The 23,503-nt window shown below is 39.7% G+C and overlaps 2 protein-coding genes across 2 annotated transcripts in view; one reads left to right on the forward strand and one right to left on the reverse strand.

Annotated features, from left to right (window-relative positions):
* Window positions 1-23,503, reverse strand: part of mtor (mechanistic target of rapamycin kinase) — a 59,263-nt gene that overhangs the window by 15,986 nt on the left and 19,774 nt on the right. The window contains exons 29-34 of the mRNA XM_028409107.1: window positions 9,835-9,910; window positions 8,126-8,265; window positions 4,980-5,080; window positions 4,381-4,496; window positions 1,771-1,848; window positions 1,156-1,263 (exon numbers count right to left, since the gene is read on the reverse strand). Coding sequence (XP_028264908.1) covers window positions 1,156-1,263; window positions 1,771-1,848; window positions 4,381-4,496; window positions 4,980-5,080; window positions 8,126-8,265; window positions 9,835-9,910 — 619 coding nt within the window. The remainder of the gene's footprint in view (window positions 1-1,155; window positions 1,264-1,770; window positions 1,849-4,380; window positions 4,497-4,979; window positions 5,081-8,125; window positions 8,266-9,834; window positions 9,911-23,503) is intronic.
* On the forward strand, window positions 20,000-23,174 carry angptl7 (angiopoietin-like 7). Its single transcript, XM_028409108.1, has 5 exons — window positions 20,000-20,554; window positions 21,504-21,604; window positions 21,705-21,899; window positions 22,130-22,325; window positions 22,408-23,174. Exons 1-5 carry the CDS (start codon window positions 20,194-20,196, stop codon window positions 22,575-22,577), a joined length of 1,023 nt encoding a protein of 340 aa, XP_028264909.1. The 5' UTR covers window positions 20,000-20,193; the 3' UTR covers window positions 22,578-23,174.

Below are 23,503 nucleotides of genomic sequence, written 5' to 3' on the forward strand. Positions count from 1 at the left end.
ACAGCCTTTTTGAGAATATACTAGGATAGATAGATACTTTGGATATATAAAAGCAGTCTTAAAATCAGCATCATCTTTCTTAGCCTGTGGTTAAGGTGAGGGATGACGCCAGTTTTCATTTTGTGAAGAAAGGTTTTTCCAAAACGTTTGTGACATTTGAGCAGGGCGGTAATACCAGAAAGCACTGGGCTTTAGCAGAATTATTAATGTTGTGTTAAACTGACCAGTTAGGTTACCATGGTGCAGAGTGTCATGATCGGTGCATCACACATCGCTGGCTGAACAATTCACCTTTCTGACTTCATTTGTTCCCCCGTTCTACATGCACTTGCAAGGCAGAGGCACGTTTTGATCCAGCTGCTACTGGCAACATGGAAAAGATGAACTTTAACAGTATTATCTTAGATCGGATGGCATTTGTCTGAAATTCCAAAGCCTTGGCAGACAGGGATTTTTTTCCAACCACATGTGGATCTATGAGTCTTCCACATGTCCTTCTGTTTCATTTAAAAACACATACAACGCTGTAATTTACAATTAATACTGATAATAACAGTAATCATAATCAAGAAGCAAGCCATGAGGTAAAATTACAGTGTGGGATACATGACATGAGACACTCTTAAGTTTAATTTTAAGCAGCGCATGATTGCAAGCAGAGTCCATGTACCATTTCTTGCTCTTTTTACAAGTTTATATCAGACACCTCTTTTTAAATATGCCATTTTTTTACTCTGTGTCCAGGTTCTCTGGGCTTTTTCCATCACATGTCTCAAAAATGAAGGTAAACAAAAGGAAGTCACTATAATACTTTCCTGCTTTTGGAATATGCCGCCATTACTTTGGTTCTACAGTTAACTCAAAAGAATCTACTGTTCGTTGCACATAGGACATATTATTAACTTTATTACTATGTTCTAAGCACAAAAATAACACTGTGCCTAAGCACAATGTGAGCAACACTACAATCAAAAATGATGGGGACAAAGAGGGTCACTGAGACTGGTGTGTGTCTCTGCACATATGTATTGTGTCTGTATTTCAATGTTTCCTATTAGTAACAGTAGCTTTTTCACCATCTGCTTTACATTGCATTTGTTGTTACACACGTGAGTATGTGTGCCTGTGTGTCCATATATTATGTGCTGTGGTTACCTGAAGCCTCTCCCACCATGTTTCCCTGATGATGTCCCTTCTCTCCGGCACCAGCTTATACTGGATCACTTCTTCTAACTCTGACAGCATCTGGCAGGACACCATGGCCTGGGAAACAAATGTACACATATATTCTTAACCACACTTTTTATTATTAATATTAATATTATTCTAGCAAAAGAAAAACACGCAAGTAAATCTCTTTTCTTGGCAACATAAACGCCAAATAATTTAAGCTCATGTAATTAATAGGAAACTGTAACTGAACTGTAACTGTCCAACAGCAGCTACCTAAATCTGTCAAAAAACATCATCTTTATATGAAAAATTGACTTTCATCCATTTCAAGCAACATCAACAATGTCTGTTACAGTACAGTGATCTGAAAACACTGCTGTGTTCTACTTTCAACCTCTGATTTGAACCATTGTTTGGATAGCTGTACCTGTATAGTCAATAAAACAGAAGCAAAGAGCAGTGTTTTGCCTTTTAAACTTTATCACCGCTTGAATAAAACTTTGTTGCTGTGACATAATCTCTGAATGCTATGAAAAGAGAAATGGTGAAGTGAAGCCAGGCATTGACTGTTTTTGGCCATCTCAGAGGAACACTTACCCCATAGGCTCGACTGTAGCTCTCCCCAGCCATGGCCGTCAGCTCAGCATCCAGGAGGTCTCGTGCTTTGTCAATACACTGTATAAAAACACATGCAGTATGAGCAGAAATATTACACATCTACAGCTTAACCATGACACAACTTCTTTTATGATTTTGTAAACATGCCTAAAATGTGCATTGATGTCCATTTAGTTTCTGACTTCACTGTACATTCTACACATTGACGTTAAAAACTCATAGGTAAAGCTAATAAACCATCAAATGCTGCATTTCTTCAAATTTGGATGACCACAGAATGTACCATGACACAAAGCCATAACCTCCTAAAAACTCCCTTGCATCAGGACCAGCTAGGTTTGGAGTACCACCAGGGAATAAAAACACTTTGTACAATTGAGCAAATGCATGTTACTGCTTGCTGCTCACACCCTTCTCAGTTAAAAGCTGCCAACAGTGACACATTAGTGCAACTAGAACTAGAATGCCTGCTTGTGTAGCAAAATGATTTGATGCACGGCTGAGTGCCAAGTGTTTTATGAGAATACGTAAATGAACTGTTGAGATCAACAGTGTGAATGTTATGTAACCTTGGGTTTGGATGTCAAAAGTGTTTAAAAACACAGCCTAAACTTTTATGCACATCCAATGAAAGAGAGAGAGGAAGTAGAGGGTGACAAGAGGAATTCAGAATGGGAGCTGTTAGTCATGGTTGCTTCCATGACCACAATGCAATTTCCTCCTCAGGATGTTCAAACAACTGTCAGTGTACATATTCACTGCCTAAAAATGTTCTGAGTGTATTTCTGTAAGCTCCTGACTCATCTACACGATTCCAGCTCTTTCATACTTGAACAACACCTCTGCAAATTCAAGGATATTAGAGACGTTCCATCACCAGACAGAAAAAACTAACTGAGAGAAAGAACTGTTTCTGAGAAGCAATAGGGACAAACAGGGACACAAATAAGGTGGCTAAAGTCTGCTGATTTCTTAGGGCTTCTGCAGCCAATGTTTTTTGGGACATATTATTAGTGGGAAGGTAAAATGAGGGAGAATGAGTGAGGAAGCTCTCCGAGGCCAGGACACACAGCTGTTTCAGACCGACTCCCACCAATTATTTTTTTCTCTGGGAGGCAAAGAAGCCATGGCATGCCAAAACACCTCTTTAGGCACGCACAACAAGAGCCAGGGTTATAGGAGGGTTCATTGGGATGAGGTGACAATGAGGCTGCTTCTTTATAGTCTTCACTCAGTCATGGTCCTGTTTACTCCTGAATTATTGTGCTGGGGCCTGACTGGAAATGTGCAGTCCAGACGACTCCTGATAAATGCAGTGTCTGGCTCCTGGCAGCACAAACAACCTGAGACCCAAACCTCTTCTCTCTTGCATAAAAGTTAGACTTACAAAGTCCAATGAGATTATTTTATAATCACACTATAGTACGAAGAAACGAAGCCCGAGTACAACTGTGAAGTCAAGAGAAGGGTTCTAGTTCGTAAAACCCACAAGACAATTTACAAACCAAATGCACACTGGAGGACTGGAAACATCATGAATCTTGGCACACTACTGGGAGCATGACTGCTGTGTCCTAACATTATCAGTGAAACAGACCAAACATTGAGATTTATAAAGCAACGAAACCTGAAACCCTTCACATAAGACACACGGCGAGACTTGTGGAGCACATGTCTGGAAGGGGGGGTTGGGAAGGAACAGCCATATGGAATCAAAAGAACTTAAGTGTGAGGATTACCAACCACATCCGGAAAACTAGACTGAGCTCATGTTGACATTTAAGCTTTCACCCTGGCTCCATCTGCTTTTCATCCCTCTTCATTCATTGAGAGTAGCTCATTGTCAGCAAAGTCAAAAGTCCATTTTCCCTATTCAGCTGACGCAGAATCCTAGGCCACACCTGGACCTAATCTCTAAAATTGAGAGGGGGGGATCTGTTAAGGAGGGGGTTGTGAAGAGGGGGTTGTGATGAGAGGGGGCAGAGGAAGCAAGTCTCTAGGGCTTTGTGGTGAAAAGGGGGCTTGGAGGATGAGTCCGGGAAAACTGGAGGAGCAGGTGTTTTCTGTGGTGTTAGTGCTGAAGCTTGAACTAATTTATCTCCAGGGAGCATGAGCTCATCTACAATCCCCAACCTTCATCAAATGAGGAAAACACCACCTCAACCTCCACTGAACCTTGTCGACAAGCAGACGGGACGTGCATCAGGCTCCGTTTGTGTGAGGCTGAATATTGTGATGATTTACAGTCTCTGGACATGCATAACATTTCAGCACCAAGGGGATACCACATTATAAAGGCAAAAAGAAGGAAAAAAACTTGTGCATTTTAATACTTTAATGAAAAGCCAAAGCTGATGGGGGAATTTGATCTTGTCTGGAACGGCCATAAAGACATTTTATGTGTCTTTACAGTCGTTTTCCAGTGAGTTTAACTTATCACAACTTGCTATAAAGAATAAGGAAAATTCCAGAAGCTACAAGACTAGGGAAAATTCCCACAAAGCATGTCTTTAAGAGATGTCTAAAATATCCATTTTCAATGTACATACATACATATTTGGTGTATTTTTAAGCAATGATGTAACTCACCTGCTGGGCCAATGAGAAGAGGTCCTGATGTAGGGCTAGCACAGCTCTATAAAAAGCACCATCATGTGTGTCTCTTGGGATCATACATGTATATTCTTCCATGCTGTCCCAGTGCCCTGGAGAAATATAAACATTAGGATAAAGATAATAACAAACAAATGTTTTATTAGATTGCATTTGAATAAAGGGTACAGCTAATTTGAACCAAACATCAGCCCAGCTTGGAAAAATATAAATAAGAGCAACCTCAACATTTTGCTTCCTGCCAACCAGCCAGTTTCAGCTGGTTGGGTGCTGCCACAGGGGTTTACAACCGAGTTTGGAAAGTCAGAGCTACTGCCCAGAAACCTCTGGGTGCTTCTGCAGCATGGCCTTTGCTTTTCTCCACCTTTGCACGTTATGATATGTCAGTGTTATGACTGGATACCATTCCCATCTGGTTATGTGCGGGAGACTTGGAAGAGATTGTTGCTGTTTTCACTGCTCCATAGTTGCATTGAGTCAGACAAAAAATATTGTCCTTGCAAATCTTTTGTTTGTCCTTAACCGTTTTTTCAGTATGTTATTAAATCATATCTGATATGAGTTAGTTGAATTACCTAAACCCCAGGCAGCAGCAGCAGCCATACGAGCCATCTTGGCTTGGGTTTCCTCGCTGACCAGCGTCCATTCTTCACAGCACTGCTGGTGCAACTGGCCCCTGGAAAACAATAACTGCAGATTTTAGATTGTACTGTGTACACAGTGAAAACATGTACAGTGTGGTGATATGTGTTAATTAGAACCGGAGCTCACGTTTTACTACGTAATCCAAAAAAATTATTATCTAAGAGCTGTATGAACATTTATATAAAATACATTCACAGAGGTAGGATCTTATTCTGCAGAACAGATGGAGGATGGCCTGTAGGAGTGATGTGTTCATTCCTGACTGAGATGAAGTTGGCGTTGTCCACACCTGGCATTACAGTGCATCTTGGGTGCTCCAATCACAAAAACACAGCCTTAACTACACCTGTTCACAGAATGTCTCTCCACACGTGTCTCAAGTGATTGGATCTCACTTTCCTCCCACAGCACAACACAGCATCAGGGAAGCTTCCATTAATGTCACAACTGAAAGTATTCTGCTGTGTTTGTGAGACAGAAAAATTTAAGTAAGATCAACCTTTGATTAATGTTAAAATATCTCACAAACCTAGAAAAAGGTCAGAGCTCAACTTACAGATATCTGCAGTATAATATGAATTTGCTGTAGGTGAAAAAATCTGTAAAAGATCTATCCAACATGATCAAAAGCAAACCCTATCAATCCTGTCAGTATGTCTGTGAAGACTCATTCATCCAGGCTTTATTATATCCAAAATAAAAACTGATGGGGCCACTCAGGTGCAGACTATCTCAATAGTAATAAACTCAATAAACTTCAGCACCTGTTTCCAAGCAAGCCTTGTTGATCTAATCTGTAATTAACTTTCTCTATATGAAGTGGTGTTTTTATTCCTTTAATGAGACCCAGCACACATACTTGCAAACACACACTCACTGCTGAAAGAATGTGCCTAAACCTCATCCTAAAGTTGTCTGTGCTATTGAAACTAAAGGTGTCCTCGGTGCATCTTGGATGGGGTCACATATGTGTTGAGAGCGATCCACCTCAAAGGCATGCTAATGCCTTGTGTGCAACAGGGCCTTTGATAAACATTGATTCAACGGCTGCTTCTTTTTCTAAGGTTTAATTCTTGATGATACTGTATACAAATTCACTTTCTGGCAACAATCCATGTCAAAGAAATCACTCACTAGAAGATGCATGTGCTTTTGGCCAAAGATAAAAAGGAAACTGGAGATAAAAAACTGGGATTCTATTACATCTGCCATTATTTATTATTTGTCTGTTCTTACATCTTAAATCTGTGTACTCTTCCATAGCCTGATAACATCATGTGTCCCAGCAAACAGATGGATGTTCCTGTTGGGGTCGGGTTCATCTAACCAAAACTAATTCTTCATTAACAATAATCAACAATCAGTGCATTGTCCAGGAAGAGATCAAACCCACAGCATGTGTTTTACAGGCAGGATGCTGGACCACGCTTAGATGAGAAAGAGAGGAGGGGTTGATGGAGAACAAGAGCCAAGCAGGTTTGGATGAGGGTCAGTGAAGTGAAGTCGTTTTCCATATGTCTGACTATCACATGACATGAGAGCAAGGAGTACAAAATGATCTAGCACACTGGCATACGTGTGTCTTCACCAGACAGAGCGTCTATTTGAGAAGGCAACCTTGAGCAGCAGGCCGTTGGTCACATCTTTGGTATTTCAGTCAAAAAAAGTGCACCCAAAATTCGGTCAGCTTACAAAGAGACATTTCGGTAAACACACAACTTGTCGATACAAACTGCTGTTTTTTTATGCGTACTCTATCACTAGAGCATGTTCCAACTGCACATGACCCACAACTATCTGACTCTCTAGGGATGAACAAACACTTTTTGTAGCAGCGTATTGATTTGTCAAAGCAGGAAAAGAACAGGAGTAACGGGATGGATCAATGCCATTAGATGTTCCAACAACGCATGCCAATGACAGCATATAAACCGAAATATCACTGTGGGTGTGGAGAGCAATTAAAGCTACATACTAACAACACCATAAGTGGTGTGGTGATAACCTGAATATGACATAGTGGTATTAAGCATTATATTATTGCCAAACTCAACACATGTTTTCTAGAACCTCTGGGAAACATATGCACAGCAGGCTGCAATTAAAAAAAAAAATGCGCAAGCACATGTCAAAATTACTGTAAGCAACAGAACAATTACTCGTTACAGTTACTCCATTGACAAATGACCACAAAGATTGCTACTAAGCAGATCAATTATTGATAGGTAGACTAACTTCTCATGCAATGGAGCCTATTATAACACAGTCATTATAATTATAGAAAAAAAAATAATGACTGATTTAAGTGTTTGATGCTGAACCTTTTGGACTATACCTTTCTTTAAAGATGTGTCATAAAACATTAAATACACATAAGAACCTCTATCATCAGTTTTGGAAAAGTGCAGAGATGACCTGTACAATATCAGTGCACAATGTACTCTCTTATGTCTGTTCTCCTATGACTCATGATCAGTGGACTGTTATATCACCTCCTAGCCTCACCTATCCACACACAAACCTAAACAGAGTGCTCCAAACAGCTGAATCATTTTCTTGTAAATTGACAGAAAGACCGTAGGTTACATAAGCAAAATAACATCTGCTCTGCGTCACAACTTTTGCGACTGTCCACATATTAGGATATATTGGACATCTTGTGACTTTCCTTTTCCCTAAAAATGCTCTAAGAAAGTGGGCGGCTTTTGTGGAGTTGAACCTCAGCTGTGGTGAGCTTTCATTTGAGTGTCGGCGCCTCTTACTGGTGTTGGATGTCTGTTCAAGCATTTCCCAGTAAAATTCTTCTGGTCAACGAGGAACCAAAAGAGAGACCTAATGTCAGGACTTATTATTAATTATATGAGCGAAGGATAAAACTGAAGAACAGAATGTGATCTTTATTTTATCAAACCAGCTAATTACACGATACTCAACTAGGCCAGAACAGAGTGTTCGAAAAAGAAACACTTGTGGGAAACAATTAAACAGTCATTACATTACCTTAAGGCTGGAACAGGGATTAGAATGCATTTGCGCAGACCTGCAGAAGACACAGTGTGTACGAATGAGGACATACCATTCTCCCAGGGCCTCTAAGCAGCGCATTCTGCCCAGGATCAACTCTGGATCCTCTTTGTTCAGGTCGATCTTCTTGTCATATGATACCAGGGCATCCTCCCATTCATGAAGCTTCTCATACCAGGTGGCTTGGATTTCCTAGTAGGAAAAAAGCAGTATATAGAAATCACAGAAGAAACATGAAATCACATACATATAACACGCTGCTAATCTACATTTCATTCCATGGGCATAATGTTTTTATTTTATTTATTTTTTTATTTATTCTGACTTTAATTTCTTTATATTTAACAATTTTGCTTGGCTGGAACTGCCATTTCATCAACCAACCCTCGACCTTTAACACCTAGCAGTGACTTATGATGACTGATGATGCCTGATGACATATACGCAATAGGAAAATCTCCTATAGTAAAGCTTCCCAAACAGTCACCTCATAAACAAGGTTCCTGAAAGTCCACACTGAAACATTTTTTACTGAGTCTTTACCACACTTTTACAGAGAACCTGTAAATCCAGAGCAGAGACCTTTTCCATAGGGGGTCTCATAGCTGAGAAAACATCATCAGACTTGACTGGGGGCTAAAGCTATTCTATTAGCATATTCTATGTTTAGGTGATCATGACAACACAGTCTTTTTTCCCCACTGCTACCTACCACACCCGAATGGATACAGCTGATTAATTTATCTGACCATTAGTGTGGTCTGTACATGTTTACTCTGTCCTGAGTTAAATCTCTTAAGCTGATCTGGCTGTAAAACATAATTTGTGTATTATGCATATGTGTGCTGTGACTTTATGTTTGCTTAGGAAGATTTAAGTACTTGAAGAATTAAGTAGGAAAATTTGTTGCTGCAGTATCTGGCTTATTAATGGGATACATTACTCACTTGATTTGTTCTCTGTATAAAGAGAGCACCAGTCTCCTTAACAGACTGATACAGAACCTAAGAGCTTGTCTGGCATGTCCATGCACGGAAAAATCAAGAACCACAGTGACTAAATGATGTAATTTTGGTAAAAAACAAAAAAGAGAGAGACACATCAGAATAACAAATGTTATGTAATTTGTGTGGAAAATCAGTGTGATCATATCCAATGCATGTCCACTGTTTGACAGTTATTTCATTAAATGGATAGAGTCCATCTACACAGAACATGAAATACTCCAGGGTTTTCAGTAATGCTGTATTAGGGAGGTGGAGTCTAAAAATTGACATAAACCATTTCTTCATGATGAAAAAAAGAAAAGAGAAAATACTTAAATAATATAGCAAATTCAGCTCATAGGGAACTCTAAAACCACAAACCAATAAGGTGGAAATATTTATTATATTAAAGCATTACATCCTCTTCTATTGTAAAATCAGCATGGGGGGTTTTAAAAAAATAAACAGCAGACAGACAAAATCCAAACATTGTGTTAATTAGAGAAAAAGTCCATAATTCTGCTCCTTTCCTACAGCTTGTAATCACATAAGCAGATGGCTTTTCCACACCACACACACTCAGAACATGGTGCCTACAAAAACCTTCATTACACATACATACGCACATATACCCACGTAAAATCTGTATATGAGTACGGTATATGGTATAGTGCAGACCTCTTGTAATACATCCCACTGAGAACACAGATTATTAAAAAAGAATAGATTACAGCAAAGGCCAAAGTTAACCCAAAGATTAAACAAAAACACTCACCAGTTCACCAAAATGTTTCATGGCATAGTCCAGTACCCCAGATGCAGCTTCCGGCTGCTGCAGTTTATTGTTGATGCTGCATGACAACAACAAAAACATAGGGAATTATTGCATTTTGAAACCTGGAGCAGAGTCTGACACAATACCTGTAAATAGCAAAGGGATGCAATGGCCACTGTACAAGCTACAAAATAGTTTTTAAATGTATTAGAAAGTACTGCACTGTACAAAATGGTACATCCTTCTTGACTGATTATACACAGATGGAAAAAGGAGTATGTGTTGACACTATTTCAAAGGTCTAACCATTTTTGAGTGTTGACACAGCTAAAGCTAACATTCATTTAGAGACAAATCTTCACAATTTCCACTGCTGAAAGAAGGGTGCAGAGACCTGTAGAGAAGTTTTGGCCTTTCATATGTAATAGCTCTCCAATGCATGGGCCAACTGACGAGTAGCCGAGTGCATGGACATGGTGGTCATCCCTCACCACATTCCCACACACATACAGACCAGTGCTAACTACTATATGATGCATTCAACCTATTACTGAACTCTAGTTTTTTTTAGCACTGGGTGAGGAGTGTGTCCCTGTGCCAACCATGCTTCTCCAACAGTAATTTAAGCAAAAGTGAGGCACTCTCACCATACACAGTCATCTAGGAAACCTGCTTCAATGCATTTTAGCAATATTAAATAAATGTTTCATCCTTTAGCAAAGCTGTTTATTGTGAAAATAAATGCACCTACTGACGTCTGTCAGGCTTGTTTGACAAATGATGCATTATCTGTCAAGACACCACAATTCCCATTTGTGCACCCTCCACTCACCCCCACCACCACCACCATCACATCTGGAAATACTCATATGAACTGCAAGTCTATTATATTTCCTTAACTGCAAAAACCCGTGTGCAGCCATGGCCAATACATCTGTAAAATGTAGTGTTTGAAGAGTGCTGGTATGCAGTGGAGTTCCTGAGGACAGCAGGCTAAAAGTTGATGAAGGATACTTGATATATGTCACACACCGGGTTTGACAAAGGGTAAAGGCCAGAAAAGGTGATGAAATGGCACAACCAGTGGTCATGCCAAAGCTTTGGGAGCTACTGGTACAGACCTGCATGATGAAAGTAAAATAACAAAGAAACACATGGGGTGCCATCTTGTACATCATGCATTACTTTCAATGCAAAGGTGCAAGGCGTTTGCAGGAATTTCTTTTTTAACTTAATATATCTGAGAGACTGCAGTACATTCCCTGCAACAAAAAAACAAGAAACCAAACAAGAAGTGTGTGTTGCCTCCTTGCCTCCAAATAAGGAACCCAAGGCATTTATCTCCTTAACTCTAATCAAACACCCATGGGATGTGCTGAACAAGTCCGATCAAGGGAGGGCCCAGGTATAGAACCCCCAGCCAAAGGATCGTCAGCAAGCCCCCCCCATTGGTCCATACAGAGCGGTCAGAGAGGGGCATCCACTCAGTATTAGCCAGGTAAGTGTAATGATCAGTCCATATGACAGAAAATGAAACAAATAATCAAACGAGATCCCCTTCACATTGTCTGATCTTGATACTAGCATTTGAAGTTACTTTTCAAAAGTCGCTGGTGTAAACAGACGACGATGGGTGTAACTTAACGGCCTCCAGGAAATCAAACTAGACAGAGCGTGCTTACATAACATGAGAAAATGAGCTCATTTTAGTACACAAGCATTTGTCTGCGACTCTCATGGAGCTTGATACAGAGCCATGCACTGTTTCAGTACCTAATTAAATAACTATCCCATAGCCATCAGTAAACACAACTACCACCCAGTGCTCTCGATAACACTGACGACAGTGCACAGGTATGTTGTATATACACAGGCATTTAAAATTGAACCTACAAATTGCTTCTTCTGTTGTCAAATAATCAACGCAGAACTGCAGGGTCTTCGTGTCCCACCACACACACGCTGCTGAAGAATGCTAAAGCTACCCAGATGTGGCTTTATCTGAGAAGACACATCAGAATAAGGGCTTTCTCTCCTGCAGACCCAGGAGATTTCATTGTCCCTCAGCTGAAGCCATCTGGCTGCCAGCTTCAAGCATACACAGCCTAAGTACATCCAGATGAGGCTCACGCAACCTTCTCCCTGAGTAAAAACTTATTAGCAAGCAGAAAACTTCTTGAGACCACAGTCAAACTTGTGCAGGACCACAAGTACCACTCAGATTTGCTCCTGTAATGCGTGGAGAAGGCCACCAAAAAAGCGCTTAAGCCTCTGTTCTAAACTGTAAATCTGTCATTCTTTCTTACATCTCCATCTTCATCCACAGAGAGAGAATAAACAGAGCTGTGAAATCTGAATCTTTTTATTTAGGTTTAATTTTAAGACCTGAATGAGCTTAGCATGCTGTTCTTTTCTACAGTCCAGAAGACTATTGAGTAAACCAATGTAAACAAAACAAAGTAGCTGGAGATTGAATTAAATAAAACATTTTACAGGACAAAAACAGACCATACAGCTAAAGTAGACTGGCCATAGCCCTGCACAAACACAGAACGAACGGCAAGGCGTTCAGCTTATTTTATGACTAGGAATGTTTATTGCCCCCATTACAGAAACCAAGCACTGCACTATTGCTATTTATTTGGCCACTGTAATAAGAGTGGTAGTTTATGTTTCTGCAATATTTTAATCACAAACGTTGATGTCATTCAGTTAGGTCTGCGTTCAGGCCTCCATTCGATTGTGATTAATCTGAAACATTTAGTCATTAATACCTTAGGTCCCCAAGTACCAAGAGGAATAGAAAATTATATTTTCTTTTCAATCGTATAACCCTTGATCCAAAATGACAACTATTAGCGAAAGCTAGGGAACAAAAATCCTCTATACTCCTATAAAATAATCTACAACCAGCTCCCAAAAAGTGGCTGGCCTTTTTGTTAAGGAGATACAGCACAACCTTTGAGGAAATTGGAGACATTTCTCCTCTGAGAGGCTAACATGTATGCTCACAGAGGGGAAAAAAAAAAGATCAGACTCCACTACTGGACCTAATCTAATCTAATTAGGAAGACATCCACTTGAGCCTTACTGATTTTTTTGTTTCTTTGCTTGCCAAGTGCTCACTCTATTCTTTAATACTGAACAAAAAAAAATGGAAATGGCTAAGTAGACATTGTTAATGGGTGGACTGGCTCGAGATCCAGTGAAATGATTTAGACTCACTTTTATTTGTAATACTTTAAATATTTGTGTAAATTGTGATATTGTTCATTAATAAACATTTACAGCTCTTAAATATTCTAAAATTACCTGTTGTAGGTCAGGTCAACAACAAAGAAAGTCACACGTGTTGACCAGATACAATTTTGCATACTTGAAATGGTCATGTTAGAAGGTCATGGAGGTGTAGCTGATCCTGTGCAGATGGGTTACGGTGACTTAGTAGAGAAAAAGCTTCCCGTCTAAATGGAAACATTTATTGGTTTGATAGACTCCAAGAATCATGGATTTCATCTCTTAAAAATATGAATCTTACATGCAGCTGATGCTAGTCTAAACATCAACTGTTACTTTTACTACTACAGGCAGAACGGAAACTCTGTGTCTGTCTGACACTTCTCTGGCCCTTTTTTTTTCCTAAAGAAGTGTTCATTTGCAGGGCAGCCAAAATGCAATCAACAATATTCCCAAGCAGAGCAGAATCAACTGTTTAGCACCTTGGGGTAGTTCTTTCCACTACCATGTCCTATAGCTGTCTACAGATGAGCACGCTGCTTGAACTGAGCACCGTCTCTGAAACAAACATTTCCACAGAAGAAGAATTAAAAAGGAGAAGAGGAGCCAGGATAAGTTTAGGTTTACGAGAAAATACGTCAGGTGGGAGGAGATATTACGGAGAGGCTGAAATAAAAAAAAGGAGTGGCACAAATGGTAGAAATTATTACCCATACACACATATCGATAACAAAAAACAGACGCAAACAGCAGAAAGACAGAAGAAACTATTGCAGCTTTTGGATTCAACAGCAGCTTTTGAAAGGATTTAGAGACTCGCGTTGTATTAAAACATGAAATATTAAGCCTCTTACATTCATTTCCACACGTTTTTACAAAATTCCTTATTTCAGAGAAGCATAATTTGTTCATTGTATCACAGTTCTGACTGCAGCACAGTAGTTTTCTTTCTATGTCAATAGAAAGTAGCAATGGGCTATTGGAAAAATGATTGACATTAATGGGTTTAACACCTACCTATTTTTTCCAGTTGTATATTTTGTTTTGCAGAATGAGTGAGCTCTGAAAGAAAATTATACTGTGCTACACACTGTTGACGTATGAATCAGAGGTGAACGAAGGCAGCAAGGTTTATTTGAACAGCCCCTTTAAAACATAGATAAATCAACATACTTCACATAAAGCATTAAAATAAAGAGAAAAAATACAGAATTTAAGGTGATTAGAATATTTCAAATACTAAAATAACAGCAAGAAAGAAATATTGGCGTAACTGTATTAAATCAGATAAGTCATTCTAAACTTGATCAGTCTGATTTCAATATCCACGCACTAAAATCTGATCCATTACGTAACTGTTGTGACATCAACGCCGAATCTGAACTGTGTCGCTCCACACCATCTAAAATGACAATCCAAATCCAAAACTTGTAATACATAAACACAACATAAATCATGCATGTATCGTCCTCTATGAAAGTAATGAGCAACATGCTGTAGTGATCAATCGCAGATCCTTTTCCTCTGAGCAGTGTATCACTGGATGAGATAATCAGAGGCAGAGGAAGCGGTTACCTCAGTCACCAGCTTCCTTCCAGATTGTCCTGGGATGTATGTGGCTGAAGAAGGGCTGAGCTCGTCTCTGACACTGACTAGCCCATTGTCTCTAGTTTCTCTATAAACGTTAAAGACAAAAAGGTGCTTGTTTCATCATGGAGCAGATGTTGTAGCATTGGGAAACGCTTCTCCACATTTCTGAAACAATTAAAATAAACTTTGAAGATGATTTTTAAGATTGAAGCTCAAGTTTTAAGCGATAATGTAAAACGAAAAAAAGCTTTGTAAAAAATTACATAGCATGACATTTTTATGTTTTTCCCTTTTCTTCAAGTTAGTTAGGCATGTGAATGGGCCATTGAGACAACAGCAGGAGAAACCATTCCACCCATGTTTACTCTCCGCTATCGCCACATTGGGACACTGCTGTAGAATGTTTCTCCTGGGTTCCTCACCTTCAGGTCAAGAGGCCAACAGAACAAAGCGTCTCTGGTGGCCCAAGAAGAAAAAGCCTGACAGTTACCTCATTGGAATCCTGTTGTTGCTATGTGGACAAAAAGGGTCCGTACACAGAGTTTTGAAAGGATTCGAGTTTCCGAGGAGTACACAATGACTCCATTTTCTGTGAAATTATGGATAAATATGCCAGCTCTTTGATACATTTCGTCAACAAAAACGGATGCACGCTATACTTGATTTCTGTTTTAAACAATGGAAACAAACAGCGGGTGCAGTGATCTCATTTTAACTGAAAGGCTGAACCAACAATAAACAGCAAGTCCGCTTGTCAAAGAGGCACAAATATTTGGATGTACAATATTTTTACTTTTAGGGGAGAAATACATTCTTAATGCATTATTCTTAATAATTTTTACATTAATACTTACTTAGTAGAAGCATGAACTATTCAAATACTCAAAATACTTTTCCTATATTCACAATAGACTCTAAATGTTGGCACAACTGGTTTTTGTTTTCTGTTCTGTGACACAACTGTTTTACATTCCACAGTCACGAAACGTCTCTCCAAAGGCATGCCACATGGGCGACTGTCCTTACAGAATTCAGGGGGAACTGTTTGAAAGGGATAGTGTCTAATCCACCGTCTTCCCCTCCAGTACTGTTTGTCCCAGCTACTGGATGTAGGGTGGCGAGCAGACATACCCAACCTGGACTGCATGCACTGTACACAGACAACAGACACCACCTGGTAGCCATCACCAGCTTAAGCCACCGGACCTCTTGATGGTGTGCCAGGGCATGAAGGCTACCACTCAGAATACTGTGTCCCTCATTATGGAAAATATGGAACAGTTTATTTTGCCCAAATACGTGACAAGGTTTAACTGAGCTGCAGATCTGTTGTATTATTTTGAAATTCAAATCCATGGCAACTCTGCTGCTTCATCCCATTGTGATTTCAGAAAAGCTTAAAAAGTCTGCAGACTGCAAACCTGTGAAAACTTGTTATATGCAAAATAAATCTAGCCAAAATGATAACTTTTCTACCTACTGGGCGCTGCAATACTGGCTTAAGGCTCAAGATTTAAATCCCCAAATGGACTCCACAACACAAACTGCTGTCATATATGAAAAAACTGTTTTTTAAGTATCTTGAAGAAATTAGATGTCTCTGCTACACTAATACAAAATGTGTGTGATTCAAAGTGAGGAGCTTCTGTGCTGACAGGTGGAAGAGGTTACCATTAATGAAGATTATGTAATCCAAAGTTTTGCGATAGAAGCTTTGGAATCCTCTGGCTCCTGCTTCCACCTCCTGCCTTTCCTGTAATTGAACCCATGAGTGCTATGCTGACAGCTTGGCCCCGGTGGTCACCATCTGATTACAAAATGTTTTTCCAGTGTATTTAGGGACGCAAGAATGCCTTTGAGCATATTCTGACAAACTCACTATTTTGTTTTGTCAGCTCATACTTATCAAGGATGGATGACTGCTGCAATTAACACAGCAGGAAGTCCAACTTGACTTTGAGGACAAAGGAAGAAATCTGTTCAATGAAATGTGTGGGCTTCCAGAGGAAGTCATATAAAAAAGGGGGGGGGGGGCTTAAAGTTTAGTGAATACCCCTAATGTTAAAGAGGAGCCTTACATTCTTCACACGAACCCTGTTGAGAAACAGTTATTGGGTAAATGCTGTTTAAAGAAGCTGTTTTCAAGAGGAAAACAGCATGATGCTACACGTATAAAACAGCATCCAGCTGGACTTTCACGTACAAGGACTGACTGACAGAGTCCAGGACCAGAGGAAAGTGATGCCTCTGGGAAGCATTGCAGGAGAGTGAGATGTGACTCACTGACTAGTTACAGCAATGAGAAAATGCAGGAAGGCAAATTATCCTTCATTTTCCAAAAGCGACTGACGCACATCAATGACTTCAGGACAGGATTTACAGGGAGGTCAAAAGGCACAAAAGCAACATCAAACATTCTGTTTTTGAACATTTGACCACAGTAAAAATAATATTTAGACATGAGCCAAGTAAAAAAACAGAGAAAACATTGACATTTCTAAAATGAAACACCAGCACACTTTGTGCAGTCTCTTATGTATGTAGCTGAGCTGGAAATATAAACTAGTTTAATTTATATCTAAAATGTCCCACAAAGGGTAGAAAGCCTCACTAAATTACATTTAAATGGCTTCTCCTTATATCAATACTTCATATCCAGCACAACATCTGGTAATTCAACTTTGTTTACTAAAAGCACAAGTAGACACACGTGACTGAGCGACATAATTACTGAGGTGGACCACAACATTAAAAAATGGTTATTTATGATAAATGGGTGAAATTAAAAAGAGGACCATGTCTGGGACCTAATCAGTATATGAATTAAAACCTTACAGAAAACTAAACGTGATGGCGGATCTGTGTCTTTCCATCATGTTGCATCAAAAGGACAAACAGTCTATTACTCCCATATGACTCTTAAAGATCAAATATACAGAAAATTAAAAGCACATGTCAACAGTCAACAAAACATGTAAAAAAAAAAAGTCATTAAAGTAGAGGAAACTGCAAAGTAGTGACCATTTCCAAATAAAGCAACCAGTAACATTCAGGGAACACATTGTCTGGAAAAAGAGGCACTACAAATCCACAACATTTAGTGTCACAACAAAACAACTGTAGACCTGTTAAAAATTATGTAATATTTGGGAAATTGAAGAACTTTAAACTTTGTTGGTGCTCCAAACCGCAGCTCCCATGATACAAAGATGATGATGAGCAGAACACACTCAACTGTTTCCTTCTTTGTTCATCTGACCAAGTGCGAATAAGTGAGAGATGACTGCCAAACATTTGGCAGGAGGGACATAAAAACTGCACTTTTTTTAAAAAGGACAAGGCAAAAAATGTCAAGCTTTGTTTGTGATATTCCATCTGACTTTGTGCTTGCAGACATTACATAATTAAACATAAATGAAAAACAGTAGCACATATGTTGCCCCGCTTACACAGACAACGGGATGAGGAGACATCTTTACACCGGACAATAAGCTCATAAGACAACATACTCAAAAAAACATCCATAGACCATCTATATTTTTTTTTAGGACTAATATACCCATAGTCCATACACCCATATTTATATTTATCTTGTGTCTCAAAAGGAGTTAAAAATAGAATGGCCGGATGTCAACAGAATTGCATATATTAACCCCTGTAAGTTCCTTACTTCAGTGGTTCCTTATGGCAGAAAAATAGGCCTTAAAATAGAATACATCAGTGCTATTGAATAGCATTTATCTAATTACTGCATTCGCTGGGTCAGTGTTATTCATCTTCTATGAACATGCACAACTTCTGGAGCCTTTTCCAAACTGTTCATTCTTGGCCACACGAGGAAGGGAAAGAGCATAAAGTAAAGACTGACGGGAATGTCCTGCTTCAGAACCGTCTCAGTAATGTTATGAAGAATTTCCTGCATTACAGTGCGCTTATCTGTTTTGCATGACAATGATCACACATAGGATTACAGAAGACATGCATGACATATAGCACAATGCCTAAGGAATGGGCTTCAAAGGCATTCATTATTTGACCCCTATCCAACGACTGGCATGTTAGACATTTTTAAACAGAAGACAAGAGGGAAGTAGGAATTTTGCAAACATTGTTATTAAGTAACTCCGCAGCAAACACAGAAAGTGTATATGGTGGGTCAACCCATCAGCAGGATCAGCACCATCGATGGCCTAAGGGCTGTTTCTACACCTTTACAAATGCAGGTGTTAAGGCCTGGCTCTATCTGACAAATGTACTCATCATGTTGAGGGCCTGTATATGCTCACAGCATATTTTCCCTGCAAACCCAAAAATCAGTCAATCATCGCAGTTAAATTGGCCACCTAATGTGCTACAGACCACTGTATAGAGCTCCTTTATATCCACACAGACGCAAGGACTCATATTAAATTGTTATTTCTGTAGTGCTAACAAAACAGGAACGCTGTCAGTGTCAATATGAGCAGACCGTTTTGATTGCGGGTCATAAAGTCTTGAAAAATCTCCTTTGTGTATTTCTCTTTGGTTCTGTAACAGTACACCATATCTAAAAAATACACTGCATGTGTAGTGGCTTAATGTTAAGTCTTTACACATGTAGATGGTAAATCCAGAGTTAGCCTGCCCTGTTCTGAACATTTTTTTTCCCATTTAATGCAAACTGTAAAATTTCTTAATTTTATCCTGAAAGTTTCACGAAGCTTTCCTCCTTGTATCAAAGACCCCTTTGAAATTTGATGCTGAAAAGCTTAGTGGAAAACATGCCTGTTTTAACATCTGCCAAACAGGGTAGAATCACCAGAACACTTAACCTACAATTAAGAGTACTTAGTGACTTCACACATTTCTCGGCATGTGTAGACCAAATTTACTGAAGAAATGGTCAGCCCTAAGGATATAGTCAAATCTGTCATTAACATGGTAATTAAAGTTTAAAGAAAGGGAAGGACATGACCTGCAGCTGTTCTAAAGCATGTATCCAAATGTTTTAACTATGTTTCTGTATTATTAAATTAATTTCATCCGCTTACGGTTGAGGCATTTAAAAGATTTGATCTGCATAGGCAGGTTCAGACAGTAGTTGTTTTGTTTCCTCAGTTCCTTATGTTGTTCTTCCAGGCAGAGGCAAAAAAAAAACACTATTGCCCAGAAATTTTTGTAACACCTGACAAAAAGAGGAGAAACGTGGACAAAACTCCTGCAGTGAAAGTAAGAAGAAGGGAGTGGTGGTGGGGGGGGTTCTCCACCCAGACGGTTGGGAGGGTGTCAACATGGTGACTGGAGTGTACCGGGAAAGAGGGGGAGGACCCTGGTGCAAAATATATAAGATGCTCAGACAGGGGAGGGCTTCACTGAGGAAATAAGACAGCCCGGGTGAGCCACTGGTCAAAGGAGAGCTCCTGGTCAACATTTCTGGTAGCAGCACTTGATATTTCGCAAGAAAACCATCTGTAGCGACTGACTGCTTCTGAACAGCAGAGCACCCACAAACACCTGAGCTTGTGTGAAGATCTAGAGCTTTTACAACTGAAAATGGCAAAGATAAATTTGAGCATAGTGGCTTTGGGGGTCACGTTGCTCCTGATAGCAGAGACATGGGCCCAGAACCCCAAGAAGAGACTGGCACCTGTAAAGCCTGCTAAGGGTCAATGCTGCGACGAGGTGCGCTCCCTCAAAGTGCAGGTGGCCAATCTGACTAGTATCCTTGAAGAGCTTACTCGCAAGCAGGAGACAGACTTGATGAAGGTTGTGAGACAAATAATGGATCTGGACCAGCAGAACAGGAAGCAAGAAGCCCGGGTCACAGAGGCCGAGAGCAAGTACTCAGAGATCAACAACCGTGTGGAGATCATGCAGCTACAAACCCTCCAATCTGCCCCTCAGACTTCATCAGGTGAGCCTCAACACTGTTAGAGCTAAAAGAAGTAATGATGTTCAGCTTAAGTTATTAATGCTATTTGGATGAAAGGTATGATCCATTGTAAACAGTTTCTAACTTTCTATGCACGACTGCAATGAAAAGTAACATTTATTTTAATACATACAACACAGATTTTATAAATAGCTACAATTAAATTGTAATTCTGTCCACCAGCCTTTTCAGCTCATTTGCTTTTATTTGCTGTAATGTTGTGAATTAATCACACATCACTGTCTTACATCACTGATTCACAGAAATTTGGCCAGCTCCTCAAGAGACAAAATATTCAACACACACAAACATATTTATTTTGACTGCAAAATACTATAATCAGTGAGTTCAAACTTATCAGAGCTGGATTAGGCACATTAGTTTGGAGCCACATCTGCAGGACTGTCAATAAAAAGCTCCACTTGCACAGACATATGATCTTCACTATACAACCTACTGTTAATCAGCACTGGCTGCTGCAAAGTGGTTAACCAGGCATACGTCATTTATTATTTCAATACCTTGACTGCCTGGTCTAACAGGGCTACATATGTGACACTGGCAAAAGGAACACAGAGACCTTTGTAAAACTAACACAGCAAATCAGAGACAGGAGAGCAGAACAGGAAGGGGTGGAAGATTAGAAGCAGTGGAAGGTTTCCATATCTCATCAAGTTTTGGGCTCATTACCCCATGGTGATCTCACAGTCCCATTAATGCTATCACCATACAGTGACTGGCAGGAGTAAAAGAAGAACTATGCTGAACATGCTGTGCATATATATCCCCCCTCTGTTTAAATAGCAGCTCAGGGATCATTTTCTGATCTGTCCAATCATTCAGATACCATAAAGCTGTATTTTATGGTATTCACATTTTTAAAAACTGCTCATAAAAACTGCATATGGTTTAACCATTATTTTTTTTCCAGATGCCATATACGACTGTGCATCACTCTACAGCAAAAACTACAGGATCTCAGGCGAGTACAGACTGCCTAAGGATGAGTTTCTGGGAACACCTGAGCTCAGTGTAAGTTACATTCACACGATCCTGTGTATGCACATTTCAGTAATATGAGCTATCCTTGGTCTCTGTGCCTTCTAATAAAATCTGATAAATGAATGGATAGGTATTCTGTGATATGGAGACAAATGGAGGTGGCTGGACCGTCATTCAAAGGCGCAAAATTGGCCTAACATCCTTCAACCGTGACTGGAAGCAGTACAAGAATGGATTTGGATCCATCCGTGGAGACTTCTGGCTGGGCAATGACCACATCTTTCGCCTAACAAGGCAGCCCAGTATGCTCAGGATTGAGATGGAGGTACGTATCGGAAAACATGGCAATCATGTAGACTTAAGCTAAGGAGCAGAAATACTTAAACGGTGCATAACCATTTAATAGCCAAAAGCATAAACACCGACAGTACTGCTTTATACTTAGTATAAAGAAAATTTGGTTTTAGAGACATTATGCAGAGCATGAGAGCCAATATTCTAAGTTCCTGTAACTGTCTCTCTTTAAACTCGTGTTATATGTGTTTTCCAATGCAGAACTGGGAAGGAGAGACACGCTATGCTGAATATGGCTTTTTCACTGTGGGTAATGAGCTCAACAGCTACAAGCTCTTCCTTGCCAACTATAGTGGAAATGCTGGAGACTCCCTGCGCTACCACAACAACACCAACTTCAGCACCATCAACAAGGACAATGACAAATGTGTAGATGACTGTGCTTCCCTGCGCAAAGGTACATTTAGTCACATGCAGTCATTTACAGTAGATATTCCACTAAACAGTATGTCTAATTTTTCTTTCATCTTTTTTTCCAGGTGGTTACTGGTACAACTGCTGCACTGACTCAAATCTGAATGGTGTTTTCTACCGCTACGGTGAGCACAAAAAGAACACAGATGGCATCACTTGGTACGGCTGGCTCGGGCCCAATTACTCCCTGAAGAAAGTGGAGATGAAGGTCCGGCCAGTTGCTTTTCAACCATAAGTGCTTCAGCTGTGTGTCTTGGATCAAGTTAAAATACAGAGAGATTTCACTAATACCTGTTCAACCCAAATGTGGCTTTTCCTCAACTGGGAAAGAATGAAATTGCTGTGTGTGATGGTCTGGTTGAACTTCAGCCAGATGAATGTGTAACATTATTACCATGTTTGATTGTAAATTGTAGTTTGTTTTGTGTATTTATCTTAAAAATATTTTATTTTTTAAAAGCTTTGATAAATGCTCTTTTACCACTGTCCCATGAGGGTATCTGGATTTGTATTCGTTGTCATTCGTCTTGAAAGCACTAGGATGTATTTTTTGGGTTAGGACAAGTCGTTTATGTGTAGACTGCTCTGGTTCAGAGAATGGTCTGGTTAAATTTGTTAAGGACTCCTAGGAACTAACTAAAAGGGATCTTTGAGAGTTGCTGAAATGGGACCAACCACCCACGGGATTTTCTTTTAAAATAATGCTGCAAGTTTTTTTTTTGTTTTTTTTAAACTCTAACCATTATGAAATGTGTAAATGTAAAATGTGTACAGCTCTGTAACAATGTTGATTAATGTGATAGAAAATAAAAAATATTTTTTAAAAGAAAAATTGTGTGCAATAAATAGATCTTACATGACAAACTCAGCGGAGTCTGAGAGCAAATGGCAGTCTTGTGTCCATTAGGATCTAATAGTAGGTAGCGTTGCCTTTGGCCACATACCTCTGACTCTTAGGTCATGTCCTGACATCCTGGCCAAAGGTCACAAGGCACTGAAGCTAAATGTAGGAATAAAGACCACACACACTGTGGTCTGCCATCTAGTTACATGCCTCTAGGTTTACTACCTTGAAAACAATAACACCATTTTGCTATGCTTAGAACCAACAAAGAATTCCTTGGAGAATTCAAATACCTACAGAGTCCAAGCCATGCCTAC

This window comes from Parambassis ranga, chromosome 7, assembly GCF_900634625.1.
Source record: "Parambassis ranga chromosome 7, fParRan2.1, whole genome shotgun sequence".
Taxonomy (NCBI): Eukaryota; Metazoa; Chordata; class Actinopteri; family Ambassidae; genus Parambassis; species Parambassis ranga.

Bases quoted from the DNA above. Each gene is read 5' to 3' on its own strand.
- angptl7 (XM_028409108.1), top strand. From the start codon at position 20,194: ATGGCAAAGATAAATTTGAGCATAGTGGCTTTGGGGGTCACGTTGCTC. The intron at 20,555-21,503 runs GTGAGCCTCAAC...TTTTTTTTCCAG, and splicing joins TGCCCCTCAGACTTCATCAG to ATGCCATATACGACTGTGCA. The intron at 21,605-21,704 runs GTAAGTTACATT...ATGAATGGATAG, and splicing joins TGGGAACACCTGAGCTCAGT to GTATTCTGTGATATGGAGAC.